The sequence below is a fragment of the Meleagris gallopavo genome, chromosome 12, assembly GCF_905368555.1.
Source record: "Meleagris gallopavo chromosome 12, MGAL_WU_HG_1.1, whole genome shotgun sequence".
Taxonomy (NCBI): Eukaryota; Metazoa; Chordata; class Aves; order Galliformes; family Phasianidae; genus Meleagris; species Meleagris gallopavo.
This window is the reverse complement of record NC_139415.1, coordinates 17,316,669-17,338,861: the sequence shown is the minus strand read 5'-3', so window position 1 is coordinate 17,338,861 and position 22,193 is coordinate 17,316,669. Positions and strand designations below refer to the sequence as shown.

The window sequence follows — 22,193 nt, the reverse complement described above, 5'->3', positions numbered from 1 at the left end:
TAAGCTGTGCCTGATTGCCAGTGGCCTCCTGCCTGCTGTTAGTTTTTCTTTTGGAATCCAATTTGGTTTCTGCAGGCCAGTGGCTTTTAATGATTTCCTTTGAGTCCATGCATCCTTCGGAGCAGCCCTCTTCTCCCTTGACATTTGATGTGGGAATGTGTACATCAGTATTGTTACTTAAACAATACCCTTCAGGCACCAATGCTGGGCCCTCAGATAAATCACAGATTAAAATGAAGCGGGATTGCTTGATAAAACGACTGCAGTGTTCAGGCACGCAGGGAACAAAGTGCACGGAGCCCAGGTAATGGGAAATGGTGCGTGTTATCTGAAGACCCATGTAATTAATGAACAAGAAACCTGTTTACTCTGAAAATAAATGGCAGAGTTGCTGTAATGCCCTTCTGCTCTGAATGCTGAATGGGTATCTCCGGAGGCATAAAAGCCCCTCACAGCTCAAAGTCACATCTCACCCAGAAAGCCGGGCTGGGGCACGGAGAATCAGCGCTGTTCAGCTTTTCTAAAGAGTATGAAACCAGCCTTCCTTCTCATAAACACCTCATTTATTTTCTCTTGGCTCCTCAGCCATCCAGTTTGCAAATGGCAACGCGGACAGAACAATTAGTGGATTCGATTCAGTGCACATGCCATTGCTGAGCAGGAAGCGAGCACGCTGGGCATGAATAACATCAATCTTGCTCTCAGGCATGTGCAAGGATCTGGCACTTCAGAGACCTTTGCAAACAGGCTGTGCTTCTGTCCTGCCCCTGCTTTCCAGCCCGACCTCTATGCTGCTGTATTCGTGCGCATCTCACCAGGTCGCTGCTGCCCCGTTGCAGCTGTTGGAGGGCTGCAGGTTTCTGCCCCGCTCCAGGCTTTGTCCCAGGCATTTTCTGTGCGTGGAAAAACACGCGGCAGAGCCGCAGCGGGCGCCGGCGGGTGAGAGCTGTCCCTTGATCCGCACAGAGCACGGGGCTGGTTTCAGTTAGAGCTCTTTTAGCAAGTTGTCTCGGCACATCAGGGCTCCGCTTTCATCATGCCTGGCTTTTTTTTTTCTCTTTGAGTCCTAGAAGTCAGAGGCCACGGGGAGGGGGGGTGACAGAAAGCAGTGACCTCTGCATAAGCGGGGGACCAGATGGCCACTCCTCTTCCTCTGAGCCTTTTTCTCTTGGCCCCGGGGCACATATCTGTGACCTTCGCTTTAACTGAATGCCCAGACTGTGTGACTGGGGCTTTGACATGCTCTTTAATAGCCATACATTATCCCTCCATTGCTAAAAGCCCAGAAAACTGGGTTCATTTAGATGGAATTTAAGTAAGACTGTTTGGATTGGTCTTGCTATCCCCTAGCTGCCTCCTGTTAAATTGTTGATCTTAGTGCTAATGAAGGGAAATGCACACACAGACGGGCTGGGAAACGCTTTATTTTCCTTTAGACGTGCTGCTGCTTTGCAAACCTCAGTGCTTTCTGGTGGATGAGGGGGTCTGCCTTTCCTGTCGTTTAATGAAAGAAAACTTCTGATTTTAAACAGGGCAGGGGCTTGCCGCCTCTCCTGGTGTTTGTAGGCACAAGTCGGAGAGGTAACTTCTGATACTTCAGCAGTTCTCGTTTCCAGCAATAGGCATTGGTCTGATTTGTGAGCGTGAGCCGAGCTGGAGCTGCCATGTGCTGCACCTCATGGAACCGAGCGGAGGAGAGGTGAGAGTGGGCCGAAGTACCCCCGAGGAGCAGGGCTAGCTCTGTGCCAACTGGAAAGGGAGAAAATAGAGAAAATGTTTTCTTCCCTGTGGATCAGAAGCTGTGGTGTTTTCCCCTAGCACCCAGTAACTGAGAAGTTCATCTGATATCTCCAGCTGATCTCGTAGCTGTTATTAAAGGAGGCCAGGCTCTCGTTAGAGCAATTTGCTTAATGGGAGCTGTGCTCTTCAGGAATGTCCTCGGGAGAGGCGGGCAACACGCTGCTCTCCAGCAGAATGGAAACATGGAGGTGTGTTGTTCTGCTAATGACCAGCCAGCATCACTGCTGTGATGGCCTCCAACCTCTGTTGGGTGAGCGGATGCTGGGGGGGGGGGCTTTATTAATGCCTACCATTTCCGAGGGGTTAAGCACATGAAAGTTATTCAAGGAATTTCCTTTTCAGGGCAGACCTGGGGAGGTAGGTATAAGCAAAGGGCAATTCAGCCCCGCTGAAAGTGATGGATGCAGTTCCCTTTGAAGTCCCTGGGAGCTGCACTCCCTCGCTGCACGGCTGAATTGAATCCAGAGGTCTTCGGCTGTGAATCTGTAGTCACAAAACACAGTCTGGAGGCATCTGCCATGGTTCAAGAGCTACTGAAGGTGGGAAGGGGAAAGCAGAACACCACCAGGAATGCTGGTGCCGATGGTAGCAGAGGTTTGGCTGCTGGCAGCTCGTGTTGCTGTTTTCAATTAAATTAAAAAGTATTTGTGGATGAAGTGACCCATTAGTTGGGTAATAACACTACCTTATCACGCCTGCTTATCAGTATTAGTTATGCACTATAAAACCCATACCAAAGCCCTTGGGGGAATCCATTAAATCAGCGCGGGCCGCTCGGTGCGCACACATGGTGCATTCCTGCACCAAACTGTTGCGGGTTTCAGGGAGCCGACGCTCCTGAGCATCTCACAGCTTTGTTTCCTCCACCAATTCCTCACTGCACAGAAGGAACAGGCCATAAATTTGCTGATTATGTGCGTTTAGGCAGACTAGCTCCCTTAATGGCCTTTATGACGCTTGCAGCCGCCAGTGATGGAGTTTTGCATCCCCAGCTTCTAATAGGAGACGGTTGCTTGTTCATGCTGTATGTTCTATTAAATAAATCTGAGCCCACGATAACTGATTGCCAATATTAAACTGCGGAGGGAGAGATTAAAAATGTTTTCCCTGTCTGCTCAGAAACCTTGGGAGGGCTTTGTTCAAGTGTTTTAATTATTGTTTTTTAAAGAGGAGATAGGAGACACTTGAGGAGATAAAGCCTTGGCTATTCTCACCAGTGTCAGAGCTGAGAAGCAGGTAAGGGGAGCCTGATGTAATGGCATATTAAATCAAACAGAGCTGCTTTCATCCAATCCCTCTCTTAGCAGCGATCAGTGCCCCATTGGCGTGAGTCGATAATTAGACCTTATAAAGTATTGAGGCTCTGGAGGCACGAGGAGCTCTGTGGGAAAGACTTGATTTCCAGGGACAAACTCCCAGTGTTGTGTTTGAATCTTCTGATATCTCAGCTGGCAAAAAAAAAAAAAAAAAAAAAAAAAAGGGAAAACTGTTTTCCTGAGTGCTCGGGGGCTGCGGGGAAAGGCAAAACATGATGGTTTGCACCGTCCATTAGCGCTGTCGCCTCTGGGGCTGCAAAATGGCCACAGCTCTGAGCATCCTCCCCGGGCTTTGAACCTGACGAGCTGTCACACCTTAAGGTCAGGAGAGGGGCCCCATGGCTGCGCAGGGGGGTGGAAGGGGCAGGATGTCATTTTGTCATTAGCCGAGCTTCAAAGGCAGGCGGGCGGCAGGGAATGGGGAGAGGAGCAGCGGGGTCATGGGGACCGCGAGCCCCTTGAGCAGCTCCTTGCTCACCTGGTAGCCAGCTGCTGTGGGATGGGGGGACATGGGGGGACATGGGACTGAGCCTGAGGGATACTGCAGGGCCAGCTTTGGGGTGGTGGGGCTGAGACATAGAGGTAGAGCAGAAAAAGCATAGCTCTGTCGGAGTAATGCTGCTCAAAGCGAGTTAACAAAGTTTTGCACATGCCTGGGAGACTTGGGAGCATGATTCTGGCTCGTAGGGGTGCTCCCTTTGGAGACTGGGCTCTCTGCCTTTATTGTCATGCATCCTGCTGTGGATGGCTATAAGCCCTTCTGAATCAGATCCAAGCCCCCAAAATCAGAGAAGCTGGTTAAAATAACAAGACTGCCATCAGAAAACATCCCCTTCATTCTAGGGATTTGTGACTTTGCACTCTGGGTGTTGAGGATGCTCTGGGTTCCCCTGTTGAGGTTGGGTTTTATTTCCCCCCATCTCAGCCAACATCCTCCTGCAGATCCCTCTGAGCAGGGTGGCAGGGGAATCCCATGCAGTGCTGGAAATCAAAGCATGCATGTGGGAGGTAGCAGGAGGCTGTAGGATCAGAGCTCTTTGCCCTGCCCCTACCAGAGCTGCAAGCAGTGATGGTGTTACTGACAGAGTCCTGGCACCGCTCTGCTTCACAAGCTGGTAATTAGGATGTTTGCTGTCACTTCTATGGGCGTGACAATGCATATTCATCAAACATGCAAATGAACGCACTAATCTATTTGCATGAGACCCCTGCGTCCGAGAGGGTGATAGAGATGGATCACTGTATGAACAGTTCTCTGTCACACCAGGATCTTACACAACTGGGTGCTCTGGTGACACAGCGGGAATACATGTGGGTTAATTAGCACAAGGAATCCAGGCACCAGCACCTTGGGAGCAGGTCTGCAGCTGGGTTTGCATGGACGGGTGGCCTTCCTTTTTGGAGGGAGGGCAGGCAGGGGAAGAGTTATCCCAAAACCTGAGCTGAGCATGCTGGAGGTCCCCGCGGAGCAGGAACACACAGAGGTTTGCTTGGGTTTACCCTGAGCAAAGCTTCCAGACCAACCCTTACACATCTGGTCCTACCAAAAGGAAAATACATAAGACCTATAACCCTGGCCTGCAGTAGCTTAACAATACCTCCGAGTATCGCTTCAAATACATATAATAAGTCTGAACTAATATAGTAACGAGTTTATGAGCTTTTTAAAGATTTTACTAGATAAATGGAGGGCCTAATAACATGATTCGATTTCTTAATGTAAACAATGTCTTTGGTGAGGCCTCTTAAAATATTCCAAACTTTAACTGCGGAAAATGCAGTGTGTGATTTATATTTTTGGCTGCTGGAAGCTCTGGCTTTCATTATCTCTATGCGCTGCAAATCCAATTATGTAATATCACCAAGATAAGGCATGTAATGTTTCACGTCTAATTGTTCTAACATGCAAATTCTTCCCGTGCTGGCATACGTTGGGATAAAAGGAAAGCAGGGGCTGTGTTGTACGTTGCTGGGTGGAGTGGGCTCTTGGATGGCAGAGCTGCATACGGTGCCAGCATCGTGACCTGCGGTGAGTGCGGTAGTTGCTGTGCTTTGTGAATGGAGCACTGATCTTATCAAAAAGGAGGATGGACAAAAAGCCAACTTTTTTTTGGTAAAATTTCTGTTGCCTACAATGGGGCTGGCTGGGATAGTTAAAACAGCTCATTTAAGTAGGATTGCGTTGGCCCAACCCGACTGCATGCATGACCTTGCCCTACACATTCCATGGGGAGCACAGGGAGAGCTTGCTCCCTCCCAGCCCTTGCTCTTCCTTTTGGCTACACACACCTTGACTGGCTTTTGGGACTGCTGTGGTGTTGGTGATGCCATCTGTCAGAGGTTCAGGTCCCTCCACGTGGCACTGTGGAGGCAGTTTCCTACCAGCATCCTTACAGCTAATGGGCGTTGTGCTCAGGTTGTGAATAGGTCCCATTCAACCTTGTTTTATTCATCATCAGCAAAGCATGAAATTACAGTGGAAATGCTAATAGATTTCCTAACAACTTGGTATCTACTTGGGTGAAACAGTTATTTGTTGACTAATTAGTAAGTTAATTGTTCTGTACTTTATTGAGGTCAGGTTGCTATTTTAATGTAGAGGGAAGTGGTGTGTGCTCTTCTAAACAAGACTGTGCTTTAAGGAACCAATAGTTCTTATTATCACGTATGTTGAATGACTGCAGGGAAAGGATAATGTTATCTCCAACAGGAGCTTTTTCCCAGCTATTTGCTGCATGCCAAGCTGGGATCTGAGCAACTTATGGTCCGGGGCAAGAGCCGTAGAATCGTGGAATCATTAAGGTCAGGAAAGACCACTAAGATCATCTAGTCCAGCTGTTGACCCATCACTGCCATGCCCACTAAACCATGTCCCTGAACCTAGGGAGCATCCAAGGAAATGGACATTTTGGCACGTGGAGGGCACTTGGTTGGATGTGGGATTGGCCATTAATAGTGGAGCTCTTGGCAATGTCCAAGGAGTGCTGAAGCAGGAACAGTGCTGGTTATGATGTCTGTTAGCTGTGTCCTTGCTGATCTGTGGAAACTGATTAGAAGTGGGGAGGAGAGGGAGCTCAGAGCTGTACCTGGAGCTTGCTGGGGAGCGTAGGGCTGCTGAGAAGGGGGGAGAGCCCTGGGAAACCTGACCATCCTGACACCAACCCCGTGCTCTGCTCCCCTGCTGCTCTCAGGTTTGGGTCCAGGGGCACGAGCTGCCGCTGGGAGCAGGGATGGGTCCTGCTGGGATGTTCAGCTTCATCTACGAGCATCAGAGAGGCAGGCTGCTAATTAAAACCAGTTGTGCCAAAAAAAAAAAAAGCATTTGGCAGAAAGGAAGGAAAGCACTTTCCTTCCTGGGCTTTATGATTGTGTGAGTAGCTCAGCTTTGGGTTTCTGTGACATGAAGTCTTCTCTGTCCTTTGATTTGTGTGATTTAAAAAAAAAAAAAAATGTTTCCTGCTCTCCTCCTCCTCCTCTGCAGCTTTCTTCCTCCTGGTTTATGGATTTGCTGTTGTGACCTGTGCTTGTGGCCAGGAGCAGTTTCCTGGATTTAAATGCTTTCAAAGACATCCATGTGTGGATGGACCGGAATGGAAGCTCCTCCTGTGTGATTAAGCCATCTTGCCTTGGGTGTTTTTTTTCTCCTCCTTGTTCCCCGTTCATCCTTCTAATTAGGGCTTCTCAGTAATTATCTGCCATGGCCAGCCCCTTCCTTTCTCAGTTGACATCGACCCAGAGATTCTGACAGCCCTTTATGTTCTGTGTCTCCTTCCTGGAAATGCAGAGTGGAAATTACTGATACACATTGGGTTTATTTGTTGATGACCACATGCTTTTTAGAGAAATTACTGTCATCTTCTATCTCAAGATAGCTACAGCCCGCTGTGTGTTTTGAATGGCTTTGCCTCTGTACCTATACCAGCTTGACAGTGCTGGAAATGCTGAGATGTGGGGAGAAGAGCTTTGCTCTCTGCAGTGCTGGTGTGGCATTTCACACTCCCACCCGAGCTGGGGTGGTCCCTGAACACAGAGTGCATTTCTTCCTTCCTCACTGATCCTATGTTTCTTGTCTAAGAAAGTGCTATTGCTCAGGGGCTGTCAGGGAAGAAGGTTGTAAAGGTTTTATTAGCAAGACAAAAAGATGTTTCCAGCCTTATTGTTCCTTGGGAAATAAGAGAAGAAATGGCAGATAATGTTTTGCTTCTTTATTAGATGGGGAAATCATCTGCAAAAGGGAGCCAAGCAGTTGAGAGGGAGCAGTGCTGGCTGGAAGAGCTCAGAGGGGACAGTCCTGGCTGGGCAGTTCCTTGCTGGCTCCTGTCATCCTTCAAGCTTGGCCCCTTGCAGCAATGTCACAGCTGTGACAATGTGTGTGCTGGAGAAGCTCAGCTGTGGGTGAAGGCATTGCCTGGCAGGTAGAGGAGATGCTCGGGGTAGGTGTAAGGCACCGAGGGATGGATGTGAACCATTAATGTGCTTAAAAGCAGCAGGACTGAGTAAAGCGACACTGCTTAAAATGTATTTTTGTGGGGTGTGCTGGGGCTGTTAGCCCCTTCCTGTGCTTCCGTCAGCCAGCAGGAAAGTTCTGTCAGATATTAAAACCCGCTTTTGAATATTCTCCTAAAGCAGGCTGCTGAGTCAGCCTCTTCACAGTTCTGTTTTTCCTTTCCTACGCCGTTTTCTGCCTGGCAGGTTTACCTTTACTTCCATTTCTCGCTCTCATTTTCCATCAGTTCTATCTGTAACCATTTTGTGTTTTATTGAGCATGAATGAATGGTGATGCCTTTTAGATGAGTGATATTTTCATCTGGAGATACTTGTTTAATACGAGCCTCTGCTCAGCTGTTATCCCAGTGGTGTTTTGTGTTTACCAACAGATTATTTCAGCAACCTTCCATTTGAAGGCAAATTAATTCCATCAAGAGGTTTTCTACCATTTCCCACCCCAGCAAAAACTCTGCTTCTCTTCTGGTGGGATATTACAGACCTGGAATGTGATGTGGGGATAGTGTGAGCTGTGCAGGAGCTGCAGCGTTGCTCCTGGGGCCAGGTGTAACCCACGCTTACCATATGCTACCACCCTCCTCATTAGGTAAAATATGGGTGTTTCTACCTCCCTGCGATTGATAGCAGCTCTGCAGAGCAGGACCATAATCACTCAGGCTGCTGCCTGGTGAAAGGCTCTGGGTTTTGCCTCGGTGCTGTGAGCAGGAACTCAGCTGTCAGCAGCTGTGATAGATCCCAAATACCTGCTGGTTGTGAGGTGCTGCTGCCCCCCAAGAGGTTCCTCGGGTGCACATAGCAATGCTGAAATGTTGGCATCTAAGCTTTGTTCAGAGCGGTGCATGCTCCATGGGATGAAGATGTGCTCCTCAGTTTGTAATTCCCTGTGTAGGAAGTGCTGTGCATCCTTAATCCCCAGTGGCTTGTTCTGATCTTGTGCAGCAGCTGGCAGGGAGAGGACTGGAGCCGGACCTTGTGTGGACCATGAGGCACTCAGCCAACCTTTTGCCTCACTAGAACAGTGCTGAATTTCTTCTTGTGATCCAGTGCCAGGCTCTGGGACCCTTATTCAGTACCACAGCGTTTGGGGGAATGAGATGAGTGCTCCTCTGTGGCGATGACCCTCCCAAATTCAATGGGGTTGGCTCAGGGGGATGAGATGCTGCCCTCCATCTCTGCAGGATGGTGAGCCTGGCACTGAGTGCTGATATCAGTACCTTCATCTCCTTCTCCGCATGCATCCCTTGCACAGCAATCTCCTAGCAAATCTCTAATGAAGTGTTAGAAGAACAGCAGTTGGAGGCTGCTTTTGAGAACAGTGCACTGAACAGACAGCGCTCAGCTGGGCTGCTGCATCCCAACATCTGCATGTGGAGATCATCCTGCATCTCTGCACCGAGCTGGGAGCGGTAAGAAGGGATCCCTTTGCACACAGTTCATCTTACGGACAGGCAGGGATGACTTGCACACACCCTGACCCTGCTGCAGCCCCGGTGCTGTGCATGCTCCAGGGCATGCTGCAGCGATCTCACACCATCCGAGCAGCTCACCAGCCAAGTTTCTCGCGAGCGGCCACGCATCTGCCTTCATTTAGATGGCTTAATGCGGGTAGCTCGTCAGCTTGATTTCCCCCGTGGCTCTGCGAGTCAGCTGGGGGCCGGGGCCCCCCATTAGCAGCCCAGCCCAGTGCCAGATGGCGGGTGATGGCTTGCGGAGGCTCCAGGGCTGACGTGCCCCATTGTGCGGTGACACAAAAGCCAGCCTGGCTGGATTTATTTATTTTTTCCCCCTTCTGCTTTCATTTTCTTTCAGTACTGTCACCATCACAGCTAGTTCCTGGAGCTCTCTATTTGTTTCGTTTCGCGGCTGGGAGAGCTGTGAAGTTGCTACTGATGTTTTCCATGCAGATTCCTGTGCCTTCTTCCAGGCCAGCAACTTACTGATTTTCCTGCTTCTTATCTTTTATTCCCCACCTGAACATGCATGCAGGATGTGCTGCCCTGTGCGTGCACAAAACCCCTTATTGGACAATCTGGTCACATAAACAAGTTGTTCGGATGTCACCATCGGTCTCCCAGGGAGCCATTATGTGCCACGAGGTTTTGTTAAACAGGATGGCTATTAAGTGCATCTTATTTCAGGTGTCCCAGCAGTTTTTCCCACTCTGGCAGTCTGTGCCTCAATCACACATCTGTTACTGGCTCTCCATCTCTGGGTAACAGCAAAAGTTGAGGTGTGAGCATTTTTTCCAACGAAGATGCAGATTTCAGAAGGGATAGAGAAGATAGCCAGGCGTGGGGAGCGCTCAGCTCCCGCAAGAGCAAACTGAGAGGGCTTTGGCTCTGATTTCCCCCATGTGCTGCAAAGCTTAAAGCTCAGCTCAGGGCTCATAGTCAGTGATAATGCCCCCGTGCAGCCCCACTGGCCAGGCACAGTGTTTGACCCCTGCCTGCTCTCCAGATCCCAAATTGCTTTGTCAGTGTTGTTACTTAGCATCCCACTTGCACATCCCAAACCTTTAACACACCCTAACTAAAATGGAATCTCATGAGGACAGGGAGCTTAGGTGCTTGAATGTCGTTTCTTTGGTATGCAGACTGGGATATCTTGGCTGCTTTCATAGCATCAAAGAATCATTGAAGTTGGAAAAGACCACTACGATCGTGTAATCCAACTAAGATCATCACTTTCAGCCTTTCTTCTGTGCCTGCTGCCTTCCCTTTGGCAGGAGCTGAGTCCTCCTCTGGGCTGGGCATCGAGCATTTCCTCTTGTCTGTTGCTCATGACACTGAATTTTGCTGCCAAGGAGATGCTGAGAAGCAAGGCTGGCAAGTGGTGGTGTATTTCTGAAAGGATGCTTATGCTTCTTCATGTGTTTCTGCTTCCTCAAACAGATTCGGGTGAAATATTTTCAAGTTCCACAATAGGAGATAGTGCATGCTCTTCCTATCTCTCCTCCTCCCTCTGCAGCAAATTGATAGAGTCCCGCCATGCAGCTGGCCCTCCCTTCCTGCAGTTCTGTGCCGTGTGATGGACAGGAAATCCACAGCGCTCCATGGTGTGAGTCCCTATGGAAACCTCAGCACTCGCAGTGGATTTGTGCATCCCCCTATTTCTGACCTTTGCTGTGGTTCTGCCTCGATGTGATATTGGGGCATTGAGGTGTTGCTGATGATTTTGGAGGCGATAAGAGTCAGGAGCAGTGCAACGGGATGGTGGGAGCAGTGCCTCCTTGATCCATTTCTTTCTGGGGAGTCCTCAAAGGTGACGAGTTTGATTTGATACATCTGATGAGTTTAATTTGATTGGTAGAGCTTGTATGAAGAGTTTGGGAGCTAAGCCTCCCTGCTTCCTGCCAACCAGATGCCAACTGTCTTTGGAGAACTATGTTTTCTGGAATGTGTCCGTGAGTTTGGTGATGGTCCAATGATAGCAAGGGAGACAAAGGTGGGATCTGCAGGTCCTGACTCCTCTTTGAGAGCTGCCATCAGTTTCGTGCTCAGCATTACCATCCTCCACATCGTCGTCCTGTTCTTCGCTTGTGTTTCTGCGTGCTTCTGGGCAGGGACACATTTCCCAACCATATTTAGGATTTTTCGTGGTGCGGGTGGAGGAGGCAGGGACTCCTTTCAGGCACAGAACTGCTGCTCCCCACAAGGGTAAGCCACAGCTCTCAGACACCCTGGGGTGTCAGAAGGGCTCCCATTACCTCACTTCTACTTCACCTGGTCTCAGAGCCTAGCACCTGCTGTCCGCAGGGCTGTGACACACGTGCACATATATGCAGACATCCTACAAGCCCTGCTTTGCAATGGGCTCAGCCCCGTGGGTCGCAGCCGTCCCAGTGGAGGAGCAGAAAGGAGCTGACAGGCATTGGCACTTGTGCAGAAACGCAATCTCCATCTCACCGAGAGAAATCACGGCCAACATCAAAACACACCCACTGCACAGCGTGGCCGACGTGCCTCGGCTATGAACTTTCTCTTTGAGGTGGTAATGGTCCTGGCCAGCAGCCAGGAGCGGCAGCCGCGAACGGAAAAGGGAACTTCCAGAGATAAGCTATTTTCAGCCGTCGGGGCTCCTCGCTGCGAATAAATAGAAAAAAAAAAAAAAAAAAAAAAAAAAGGACAAGCTCTACGTACGCGGTCATGTGTCCCGCTTTCGTGGATTTGGCCTATTTTCTGAAGAATGGCTGTAATTCAGCTTGAATTTCCCTGGATGGCTGCCAGAAAAATAGGAAGCTGTTGCTATTGCCAAGGAGCGAGCAGGAATTTATGTAAGTAACGCAGCCACAGGGAAGAGATGACAGCTGACGGCTTCGCCGCTGCTCGGAGGAAAGCAAACCGTGGAGGAAGTTGTATTTTCTCGATATCACAGTTGCTCAATCCTTTCTAAATCTTCATCATTATCACCTTCAGCCTGGATCAGGTACCACCATAACGCAATTGCATTGCTTGCCACCAGGGATGGGAGCAGAACATGTTGGAAAATCGTACCCTCAAGAGAAATCGGGTGTTAAAATGAGTGGAAAGGAGTGTTAGGGCAGTGCTTTGTGATGCTAACTCTGTGCCTTTTGCTCTGCATCTGCATTTGGTCCTTTGGCCCCTGGTCCCTCCTCTGCACGGAGGATGCTGAATAATCCCATGCAGTGCTGTGAGGTGGCTCCTCTGCATCCAGCCATGGGAATACATCCAGGACTAATTTTCCACCTTGAATCACTTCTTTAGTCAACGTGTGCACCATTCCTACCTCCACTTCATTACTTATTAAAAAAAAAAAAAAAAAAGAGGACGTTTGTTCTGCTCAACACAGTGTATGGGAGTGGTGAAAGAAGCAGTGTATGGAGGGATTTACAGCTCATTTTTCTTGGACAGAGAGACCGCTGTTCAGGTTGCTCCCTTTGGAAGGAAGGGATCTGCTCTCAAGCAGGGTTAGCTCTGCAGAAGCTTTGCTCCATGTCTTTGTGCAGCTCTTCTCCTTGGTCTGACCCTGAGGTTTGTAAGCCTGACACATCTGGGGGTCCTACAGCCAAGAGCAGCCCGTGTTGTGTAGAAGTCCCTCCGACCCTGCAGCAGGAGGGGAAATGCAGAGTGAATTAACGGCGCCGGGGCTGGTTGCTGTCGGCCTGATAAAAATGGCACCTTGCCCAAGTCTCCTATAAATCACAGGTTCCATTCGGAAAGGAGTTTTCTGTGGTAATTAATGAGCCGGTATAAAGACATTAAATGGAGAATGTGCGGTGATAGAAAGGCTTGTCATTCACCGAGCCATCTTCCCCCCTGTGAATAACCAGGAGGGAACAAAGGCCAAACTCCTTATAGACTGAAGTGCGCTATCTCTGATAGCTGGGAATGAGGCAATTCTCTGAAAATAACAAAGGCGCACTGAAATACATTAGTAAACTAATTACAAGAGAGCTGGTAAAAACAGATGCTGAAAATTTAAAGCTATTATTGGAATGATGGCTAGCAGAAAAATGGGGGCTGACAACAAAAAAATTAAGAAATGCATCTCATTTAAAATTCATTAGCCTGTAAATCAGGCCGGCTCCCAGTCTGCGAGCGGGGCCAATGGTATTTCCGTGGGCAGCGCTGACGGGATGCTTCCTGTCCTTCACCTTTCTGAATTCCACTGTATCCCCTGGAGCTACTGAAATGATTGTAAGCCCAAAAAGATGGGTACGGCTGTAGGGTTTGCAGTGCTATGTGTGTAACACAGCCAGGAGCTCTGAGTGGGGACGTACCAAGATGGAGATGTTCCTACAGGGGTATTGCAATGGGGCAGGAAAGCGCCTGGCACTGTTCTGCTCTTCTGTACAATGTTGGGATGGCTCACAGCCTCTCTGGGCTGCTAAAAGTGGAAGTGCTTGTCTGTGCTTGCTGTCAGGAGCACTTGGCTGCAAACAAGATGCTCCGCAGCCAAAAATGGCTGTGCAGGAGCTACCTCTTATACCATCCCCATCGACATTTGGAAGCGGGCTGAAAAACATGATTGTGCAAATCACATTGGTAACCATGTAAGTCGCCTTAGTTGTCTGCGTCAGAGGGGGAAAACCACGATGGAAGCTGGCAGGGCTGCCACGTGTTGCTTCCTGCAGCCTCTTGCAGGCTGTGTGGCAACGTGCCCTGCATCTCCTTGGTATTTCAGTGGGATAACACGTAGGTATTTTGCAAAAAGCAAACACGTGCTTTGGAGGTGGTGAGAAGTTGGAGTAGCACAGTGAGCTGTGGGTGCAACAGGAGGCATGCTGCGATGCTGGACCTACTTGGGGTGCAGGAGCCTCCTGCAGTGCTGGGGTTTGCTGTACTTGAGAAATCCCCTTACAGAAACACAGGAGCCCTTTGTGGTTCATCACCGCCATCACCCTTGGTGCCGGCATGCTGTGATGCTGACAGATAACCTCCTCCTGAACTGCAGAATCGCCAGCCCCATATGCAGCCCTCCTGAGCAAATTAAGAGTTGTTTATGACATTTAATACTCCCCCCTCCCTTCAGCAGCAGGGCAGCAGGACCACAGGTTTGGCGTCACAAATGGTCGCCTCAGGATACACTAAATGCTGTCACGAGCCAGAGAGCAATTTCGTCTTGAAAAATTACTGCAATAGCACTGCATGATAAAGGTCTCTCCCAATCTCTCTCTCTCTCCTCCAGAAACTTCTCTCCCCGAAACCAATTTTAGAGTGCTGAAGGCACTGGTTATTACTTGATTCCCCTGCGCAACCACAGGGGGCAGGAAGGCAAATGGCCACATGGGCTGCACGTGGTGGGATGTGCTGGGGAGGAAGGGAGGCATTCGGTCCCTGAGATTGCCCAGATGCATCTTTTGGAGTGATTTATAACGCTGCCTCTTGGTAGGGATGGACCTTGGGTTTGAGCTGTGATCGCGGGTGTCACTTTGTGCCCATCTACTCTATAACAAGGTAGGTGGGTTGTAGGAGAGGTTAGAGGATGCACAGAGCCTTGGCTGCTTGTTGGGCTTCAGAGGGAGCTTTGCAATGGCACCGTGGGCATTAGGAATCAAGGATACTCTGTGTGCAATCCAAAGGGTGGCACTGAGTTTGCAGACATTGCCAGAACCTTGCTCCTCCTTTAGCTGGTGCCCAGCAGGGATTTACCATCTCAATGCAATTGCATCTACAGCATCTTGCCTCCTGGTGGACTGGAGTCACGCAAAGTGACAGATAGGCTTTTTCCCCTCTTGCAAAAGTATCTGTTGCATGTTGCCTCCTGTGGGCAGCTGCTGCAAGGCATTTACTCTGTGTTCTCCCTTTCATCCCTGTCCCAGGGGCTTAAGGCAGAGAAGAAAAGCCAGGTGGGAACTTTATCCCTCAGCCAGAGGAGTGTGACCAATGGGAGCACCCGCCCAACCTCGTTTAAATTATTGCACTCAGCTCTGCTTGAGGCCGACAGTGTGTGACAGCAGCAAACAGGAGCTCACAAAATGCAGGGAGGGCAGAGAGCCTGGGCCAGCTCGGGGAGGAAAGGACAGCAACAGGCAGAGAGGAGTGTTTGGTGCAGAGCTGTGAGCAAACTGTGTGACCCTCCTTCCCTCTGCCCGGCACAGAGAGCAGGATGCACTTCTCCTTCTTTCCTATCCCCACGCATTTTGGGTTCTCTTCCATGAGCTAAACTCCAAAATGTCTTCCTTGACTCCCGAGTCTTGCTGCCTGTTTTCTTTTGGGATCTGAGGCCCAGCACGGACAATAGAAACTGGGGATTTCAGAGCTCTGATTAGCTGGCAGGGGCAGAGGGGATTTTCCCTGTGCTGGGAGCAGTACGGCTGCTCTTTAAGATTTCTTTCCCTTTCCAAAGCCAAGAGAAAGGCGATTTTTCTTCCCTGGAAGGCCGCCGCTCCTCCTGGAGAATTAAACAGCCAAATGGGCGGTGCTGCCGTTCACGCTTCGCTATGCACAAAGCGGCTCGTGCTCAGCACTGGGCGCCAGCCTCGCACAATGGCATCATTAGACACGCAGGGCAGCTCTGCAGCTGGAGCAGCCACCGGGCTGAGGTGGTGTCAGCTTTTTTTGTACATAAATGCATCTTTTATTTAAAAAACATTGGGAAAGAAGATGTGGCATCTTGTCTTAACGATCGGGGAAGCAGACTGGCAGTGGGAAGGTGATTTAGGCTAGGAGAAAGTGGAAGAAGCTCTTCTCTCTCCACTTGTATTGGGAAAGGAGGTGGTGGAGTCGCCGTCCCTGGAGGTGTCCAAGAGCCATGGAGATGTGGTGGCTGGGAACATGGTCAGTGGGCATGGTGGGGGTGGGTTGGGCTTGGGGATCTGAGAGGTCTTTTCCAACCTCAAGGAGTCTGTGATTTGAGGCAGGTGCCTTGTTGTGGTGCCAATCAGGACAGGTATTTAACGAGCATCAGGGATACCAAGGGTTGGTTCTGCTGCAGCTGTGAGCCTGATCTGAGACCAGTTCAGGACTGTGTTGAACTGGCATGGTGGGCTGTTGTGTTTTAAAAACAACCCTGACTTCTGCTGGCCCAAAGGGAAATTCAGTTTAATTAGGAAGTTGGGAATATTAGTATGAAAATCAGCGGCCTTACCAGCACCAGGATAGAACTGTGCCTGCCCGTGACTTGTTCTCACCATGTTCCTCTCAGGGTTCATATTTGTCAGCTGTAATGGAGCTAACAAAGCCTGCCTTCCTCATCAGGAGCAGCTGGAAGCTCAGGTTCTCCCTTGTTCCATGCACTGAATTAATTCAGAGGCATTTTAGCCGTGTGCCTCCATTGGAAGAGGCTTGAATTTAACGGATTGGTGGCAGAAATGTGGAGAAAAGATCTTTCCCTTGGGTTGCAATTTGTGGGCTCTCTAGCCTTGGTTTGGGATGCTCAGCATCTCCCTAGCATCCTCACGTATCGCAGCCCTGGGTATTTGCTTCCCACAAGAAATTCAGAAGCAACAGGCAATGCAACTCCAGATCTAGGTGGGCTTCCCAGTACTCTTCTGACACCATGCTTGGCACCAAACCTTGTAGGTTTTCTTCCTACACTTGTGTCTGCAGCTGATAATAATGTTTGCGTTTTAATGACTCTAGCAGGCCTGGGATTTACTTTGACATACCAAGTTAATGTTTTCTTTTTCTATATCAAATCTAGGTCAATCTCTGGCTTAGCAGTAATGCTGTGCTGTGCAAAAAAGGATTGGCCACTAATGGTTTCAATTTAGTTTTTCATGGAGTCAAGGAAATTTCATTTGATAGCTATTTTCAGTTTTATTCCATTGGCCTGTCCACGGGAGCTGATAGGCTGGGAGTGTGTTTGCTCTTTGATTAAAGGAGCCCCAGCATGCTTGTTTGCCAGAACAAATCCCTTGTGAATATGGATGAGGATGAGAACTGTTGCTCACCTGCGTGATGCTGTGGCTTTGGAGCTGTGTCTGTAGGACATGCATTGGGACGAGGGCTTCTCTTTAGGGAACCAACCCCATTTTAACAGAGGTCCTCCAAGGTGAAAAGAGTGGAAGAGTAACTCCTTTGCCTCAGCCTTAGACTTCCCAGCTGGCATCTGTCCCAGGTGGGAAGGTTGGCACTGAGGAACATGGTTTGGTGGTTGTGGTGGTGATGGATTGACTAGGTGGTCTTCTCCAGCCTTAGTGATTCTATGGTTCTATTCTGTGATTCTATGTTTCCTCATCTTCTGCAAGCCTTATTCTATGGCATTTTGTTTTTTTATCCCTCTGCTTTGTGTCAGTCTCTGTGTACCATGGCTGAAGTCCAGGAGTGATGTGAGCAAAAGCACTGAGACACCATGGCTTGCAGCATCAGCATGGAGTAGGGGCTGTGTGCAGGATTCAGGTCTGGCTATATTGTTTGCTGGGTACCCTGTGCTCACTGTGCATGGAACTGTGCTCCGCACGGAGGTGAAAGGGCAGATAAATGGGATACCTGATGATGCTAGAGAGGGCCCTGGGGCAGCACCAGTTCCTCCGTTGGCACACGGGTGGTGGAGACTGTGGGTGAGCGGTGGGTAACATGGGCTGCTGGATTCCTGGTTTCTCCCTGCTTAGGAGCTTATGTTAGGAGGGAATATTGTGATCGCATGTATTTACTTTTTAAATGATTATGGCCATTAGCATAGAAATTAGATGCAGCTCCCTGACTGCTGGCCAACCCCACCGGGCTGCCATGCAGCTCCTCTCTGTGTGCTGGCGGCAGGAGTCTGCTGAAGGACAAGTGACAACCATGAGCAAGCATTTCACTGGAGGAGTTTGTTTACAGTCACCTGGGACATATGTAAAATTCTTGGGTGGCTCAGCAGAGATGGAGGCCCTCTGAGCAGTGCCCAGCAAAGCAGCCGTGCTCCTGTTCTGCTCCTCTCCGCGCACGTTGAGATTTATTTCTGGCTGAAAGCAGCATCCAGGCAGCCACTTGCACTTAAGTTTGGTTGCTGTTTTACAGGAGATGCTACAAAAGCCTTTGTCTTGTCAACTGTAAATAAACTCGTAAACCTGTGTTAAAAATAGCATTTTGTAGCTCAGTGAATGAATTTTTAATGCATCTTCTGCAAACCAGCTGGTCTTGGCAAGGGTCACAGTGTTTCCTAGGCATTTAACATAAAACCGTGCTTCAAAGCCACATTATAGGGTCGTTGAAAAGTAATATTTTACTTAACATCCTCATAACTGAATTATTTATAACTTTCCATGTTTTATTCATGATAAATATTAATACTAGTGTCTTTAGGAGCGGAGGTTATTGCTGCAGTTTTACCTATAAGAGGTGATATTATTGAAATAAAGGAACGACAGTGAATTCTACAGCCAGCAGAGCGACGTCTGTGCTGGGGCTGTTCTCATTCACACCTCCTTCTTCTTATCAACCCTGTCAGCCACTGAAAAAACCTCAGTGCTGAGCATCTGTACATTTGTAAGCAGTTTTCCTGCAGGCATCTGAATCCCTGCTTTTTTTTTTTTTTCTTTCTTTATTAACAAGCTTTGTGTCATTCTCTTTAATTCTTGGATTCATTTCTTAGTGAGGGTTCATCGGCTTTGGTTGTGAGATGCTCACCTCAGCCTGAGCTCTCCTGCCTTGAGAACTCCCATTTGTTCCACTTTGGAAAGGGGTTGCCTGGGCTGGGGGCTGCTGTGCAAGACCCACCGGCTGCCTTTGGACTCCTTCCCACATGGCTGGGTGCTCTGGGACACGAGCAGTCTGATTTCCAGGCTGAACCTGTAGGAACTGGGTAAATTACCATTTGAGCATTGGGCTCTGCCCCGTACCAGAGGGGGGCTATTTGCATTAGCTTTCATCTTGGGAAAGGGAAATAATCAGTGCCTGATCTTTTGCCTTGTGCTGATGTGTGCAGCCTGATGTGGGGCTGGGGGCCCCAACCCACCCCTGTATGGCTGAAAACCCCTCCCAACCCCACAACCAGGTTGTGGTTTTGCTGTGCATCGTTGCAGTCCTCTTAACAAATCTGCTGCGAGCCGTGGGTCGGGGAGCAGGGCGGGTTAATGCAACACATATTTAATGTATGATTGCTAATGGCCACCTCCCATCTGCCTGAACCCAACTGGAGTTTGCAGATGAATGATTAAGCTGCCCTGACACATGGGCAGCTTGTTCCTTAGCAGAGGTGCATTCATTACGCCTGACACATGTAATGGGGACGGGACTTTCTGGCTGGGGTGATGGGGCTGGGGTGGTGGAGCAGGGGCTCTCTCTGAGTTTATTTTATATGATAATGTGAGCAATCTTCCTGCAGATGCAGCACTATCAATGAATCACAAGCTAAATAACCACTGGGATGTTTATTAGCCTTGAATATGTTTATTGCGGAGTCAACAGGCAGCACCTTCCAATTAATTAATAGTAATAATTACTGTATTATTTATGTAGCTCTAACAGCACGCCAGCGTCTTTCTGCACAATGGTTACAGCTGTGGCTGTGCTGCAGTGGGCAAGTCTGCGTGCACCCTGTGTGGGCATGCTGGGGTCTGTCATTCACTGTGGGGTGGTCTTGACATCAACAACATTGGTGAGCGGGGCTGCTGAGCTCCTGGCAGCCTGTTATGTGTTGCCTGAAACCTGTTGCTCTGCAGTCTGGGAATGCTGGAAGGTAAAAGGCAATGAGTCAGTTGGCTCGGTGTGCAGGTGTACAGCAAGAGTTGGCCACGAGGCAGGAGAAGAGGTTTCACGCAGCCTGCTCTTCTGCCACGGTGGATGCAGGACGATGCAGTTTGCCAGCTGTAGGAAATTGAGACATTTGTAGGTGATGTGCAGCTGTTGGTCATGGATCTCTTTTCACACATGAATATTTTTGAGGCCCTGGCATTGCTGCCCAGAGGAGCTGCGGATGCCCCATCCCTGGAGATGCACAACGCCAGGTTGGATGGGGCATTGGGCAGCCTGATCTGGTGGGGGGCAACCAGTCCATGGCAGGAATTGGAACCAGATGGTCTTTAAGGTCCATTCTAACCCAAGCCATTCTGTGATTCTATGATTTTTGTCTCTCTTTGTGTCTTCCAGCCATGTCTGACTTCCACATCCACCCTCAGAATGCAGTGGTGGAGGAAGGGGGTGTTGCAAGGTTCCAGTGCCAGATTCATGGTCTCCCTGAGCCCGTCATCCTCTGGCAGAAGAACCGCATGCCTGTCAACACGGACAATGAAAGGTAGGGCATGTCCAAGGCACATAACACTGTTCCACAGCTGTGGAAACAGGTGACAAAGTTGTACTACGGCATGACTGATGCGGGCTGAGACTCTTACCTACCATTTCTGCCATGGAAGACTCTTCCAGTTCGTGTTTTGAGTTGTCTGGGCACCTTCTGGCTAAAGACCATCCAGAAATAGCGTGTGCTGTAGGTGTCCCTGTTCGTTGCAGGGGAGTTGGCCTAGAGGACCTTTAAAGGCCCCTTCCAACTCAAATGATTCTATGATTTTGTGTTACAGGAGAGCTAGTTAAACCCCTTTTAGCTAATTTTTCTGGGGCATAGGCTTTACATTGCCCTTCCCTGAGAGGAGGCACCCTGCTCCAGGCTGACATTCCATGTCATGGAGACTCTCATGGAGAGTCACCAGCAGTCCTGGCAGAGCTCAGAGCAACTCTGGCATCCCTCATCACTATATGGCCCCATTTTGTGCAACACTTTCCAAGCGAGAATCATGATTTCTGGTCTTACAGGTGTCTCTTGAACCCCTACAAGCACTGAGTTACACCATAGCGTTTTGTGGGTGGCAGCAGGGAAGCTCTGCAGAGCATCCCACAGTGCTGCTGTTTCCCCTGCAATCTTCCAGCAGAGAAACGCCAACCTCTCCCCTTCCCCCATGCTAGACCTGGGACGGCACGTCCTCACTTCCTGTGTTTGCCAGGCTGCTCCATTCGTGTCGGAAACATCCCTAAATCCCAACAGGTGGCAGGAAGTGCGTGCTCCACACCAGTGTTCCCAGCTGCAGCTAGAGATCTTCATGACCGGCGGTGGGAGACAATCGGTCGCAGCACACCTCCATCACCAACTGATGGCTGTGCGTTGGGAATAGGCGAAACCAGGAAGCTGTAAATATTTTTCCTGAAAGCTTCTATTCTTGAAATGTCAGTCCTACTGCAGCACGTGGTTGGGTTCTTTGGAAGCAGGAGAAAACACGAAGATTGGAACAATACCTGACCTTTTCAGTGCTACGGTGAACTTACAGTAGAAGGACCCAAGAGGCCCAACCCTGCAGTGGGAAACTGCAACTGTCAGGTTGTGTTTTTCTTGGTGTTTTTCATCTGAGCTTTTTTTAGCCCGGTACATGGTTGATTTGTTAAATTTAATCTCCTCTGAAGGCTCCTCACTCATACAAGTGCTAAACTAACTATGTAGCAGAGTAGGGCATCTGGTCAAAGGTAGCATCAGCAGGAGTGAAGGGTGAAGAATTGGGCCTGACCTCGTGTACATCCTAGAGAGATGTTGCAGGATAGGTGACATTGCTCATTGCCCTTTTTTGAGCTGGAGGTTACCAATGTGGGGATAGCCAGACTTATGGCACAATCCAGGTGTGACAAGGACTCTTTTTCTCCAAGACTGGGGTGGAAGAGGCAAACCACCACGAACTGCACTCATCCCACTACTTCTCCTGTGGGGCAGGGAGCTTGCCCAGGATGTGGCCTAGGAGCAGATTTTCTATGTTTGGTGTCCTGATTTTGAACAGGCTTTTAATAGGAGTACAGTTATAGGGAAGATTTTTATTGTTAGCTCAGTAGATTAATCTCTGACACCAACAGTCCTGGGTGATGAGGGTTGTTTCTCGAACTGAATTGAATTTCTGCTTGGCTCACTTCTGCGTATAAAAGTGTATATAAATTTGTATGCTGAGTCTTGCACTCGGAGGCTTTGAAGGCAGAATAATAGCTTTGGAATTGAATCTTCTAATGCTGTGGGCAGATTGTTAACAAAATGAAGGCTTCTTCTGGTATAATTCATCCAAAACAACAGGCATTTTAAGGTCCCGGAGAGATTGCAATCAACTTCGGGACGTGTAGAACTGATTGCTGTCAGGCTGCCTCCGACACTGAGCCACACATGTGGAAGGTGGCACAGGGAGCAGGCTATAGGCATTTAACCATATGCTGCTATAGAAG

At 49.3% G+C, this 22,193-nt stretch overlaps 1 protein-coding gene across 1 annotated transcript in view; it reads left to right on the top strand.

Moving 5' to 3' along the window:
* IGDCC3 (immunoglobulin superfamily DCC subclass member 3) overlaps window positions 1-22,193 on the top strand; it is an 83,189-nt gene that overhangs the window by 28,424 nt on the left and 32,572 nt on the right. Inside the window, exon 3 of the mRNA XM_085233731.1 lies at window positions 20,100-20,244. Coding sequence (XP_085089857.1) covers window positions 20,100-20,244 — 145 coding nt within the window. The remainder of the gene's footprint in view (window positions 1-20,099; window positions 20,245-22,193) is intronic.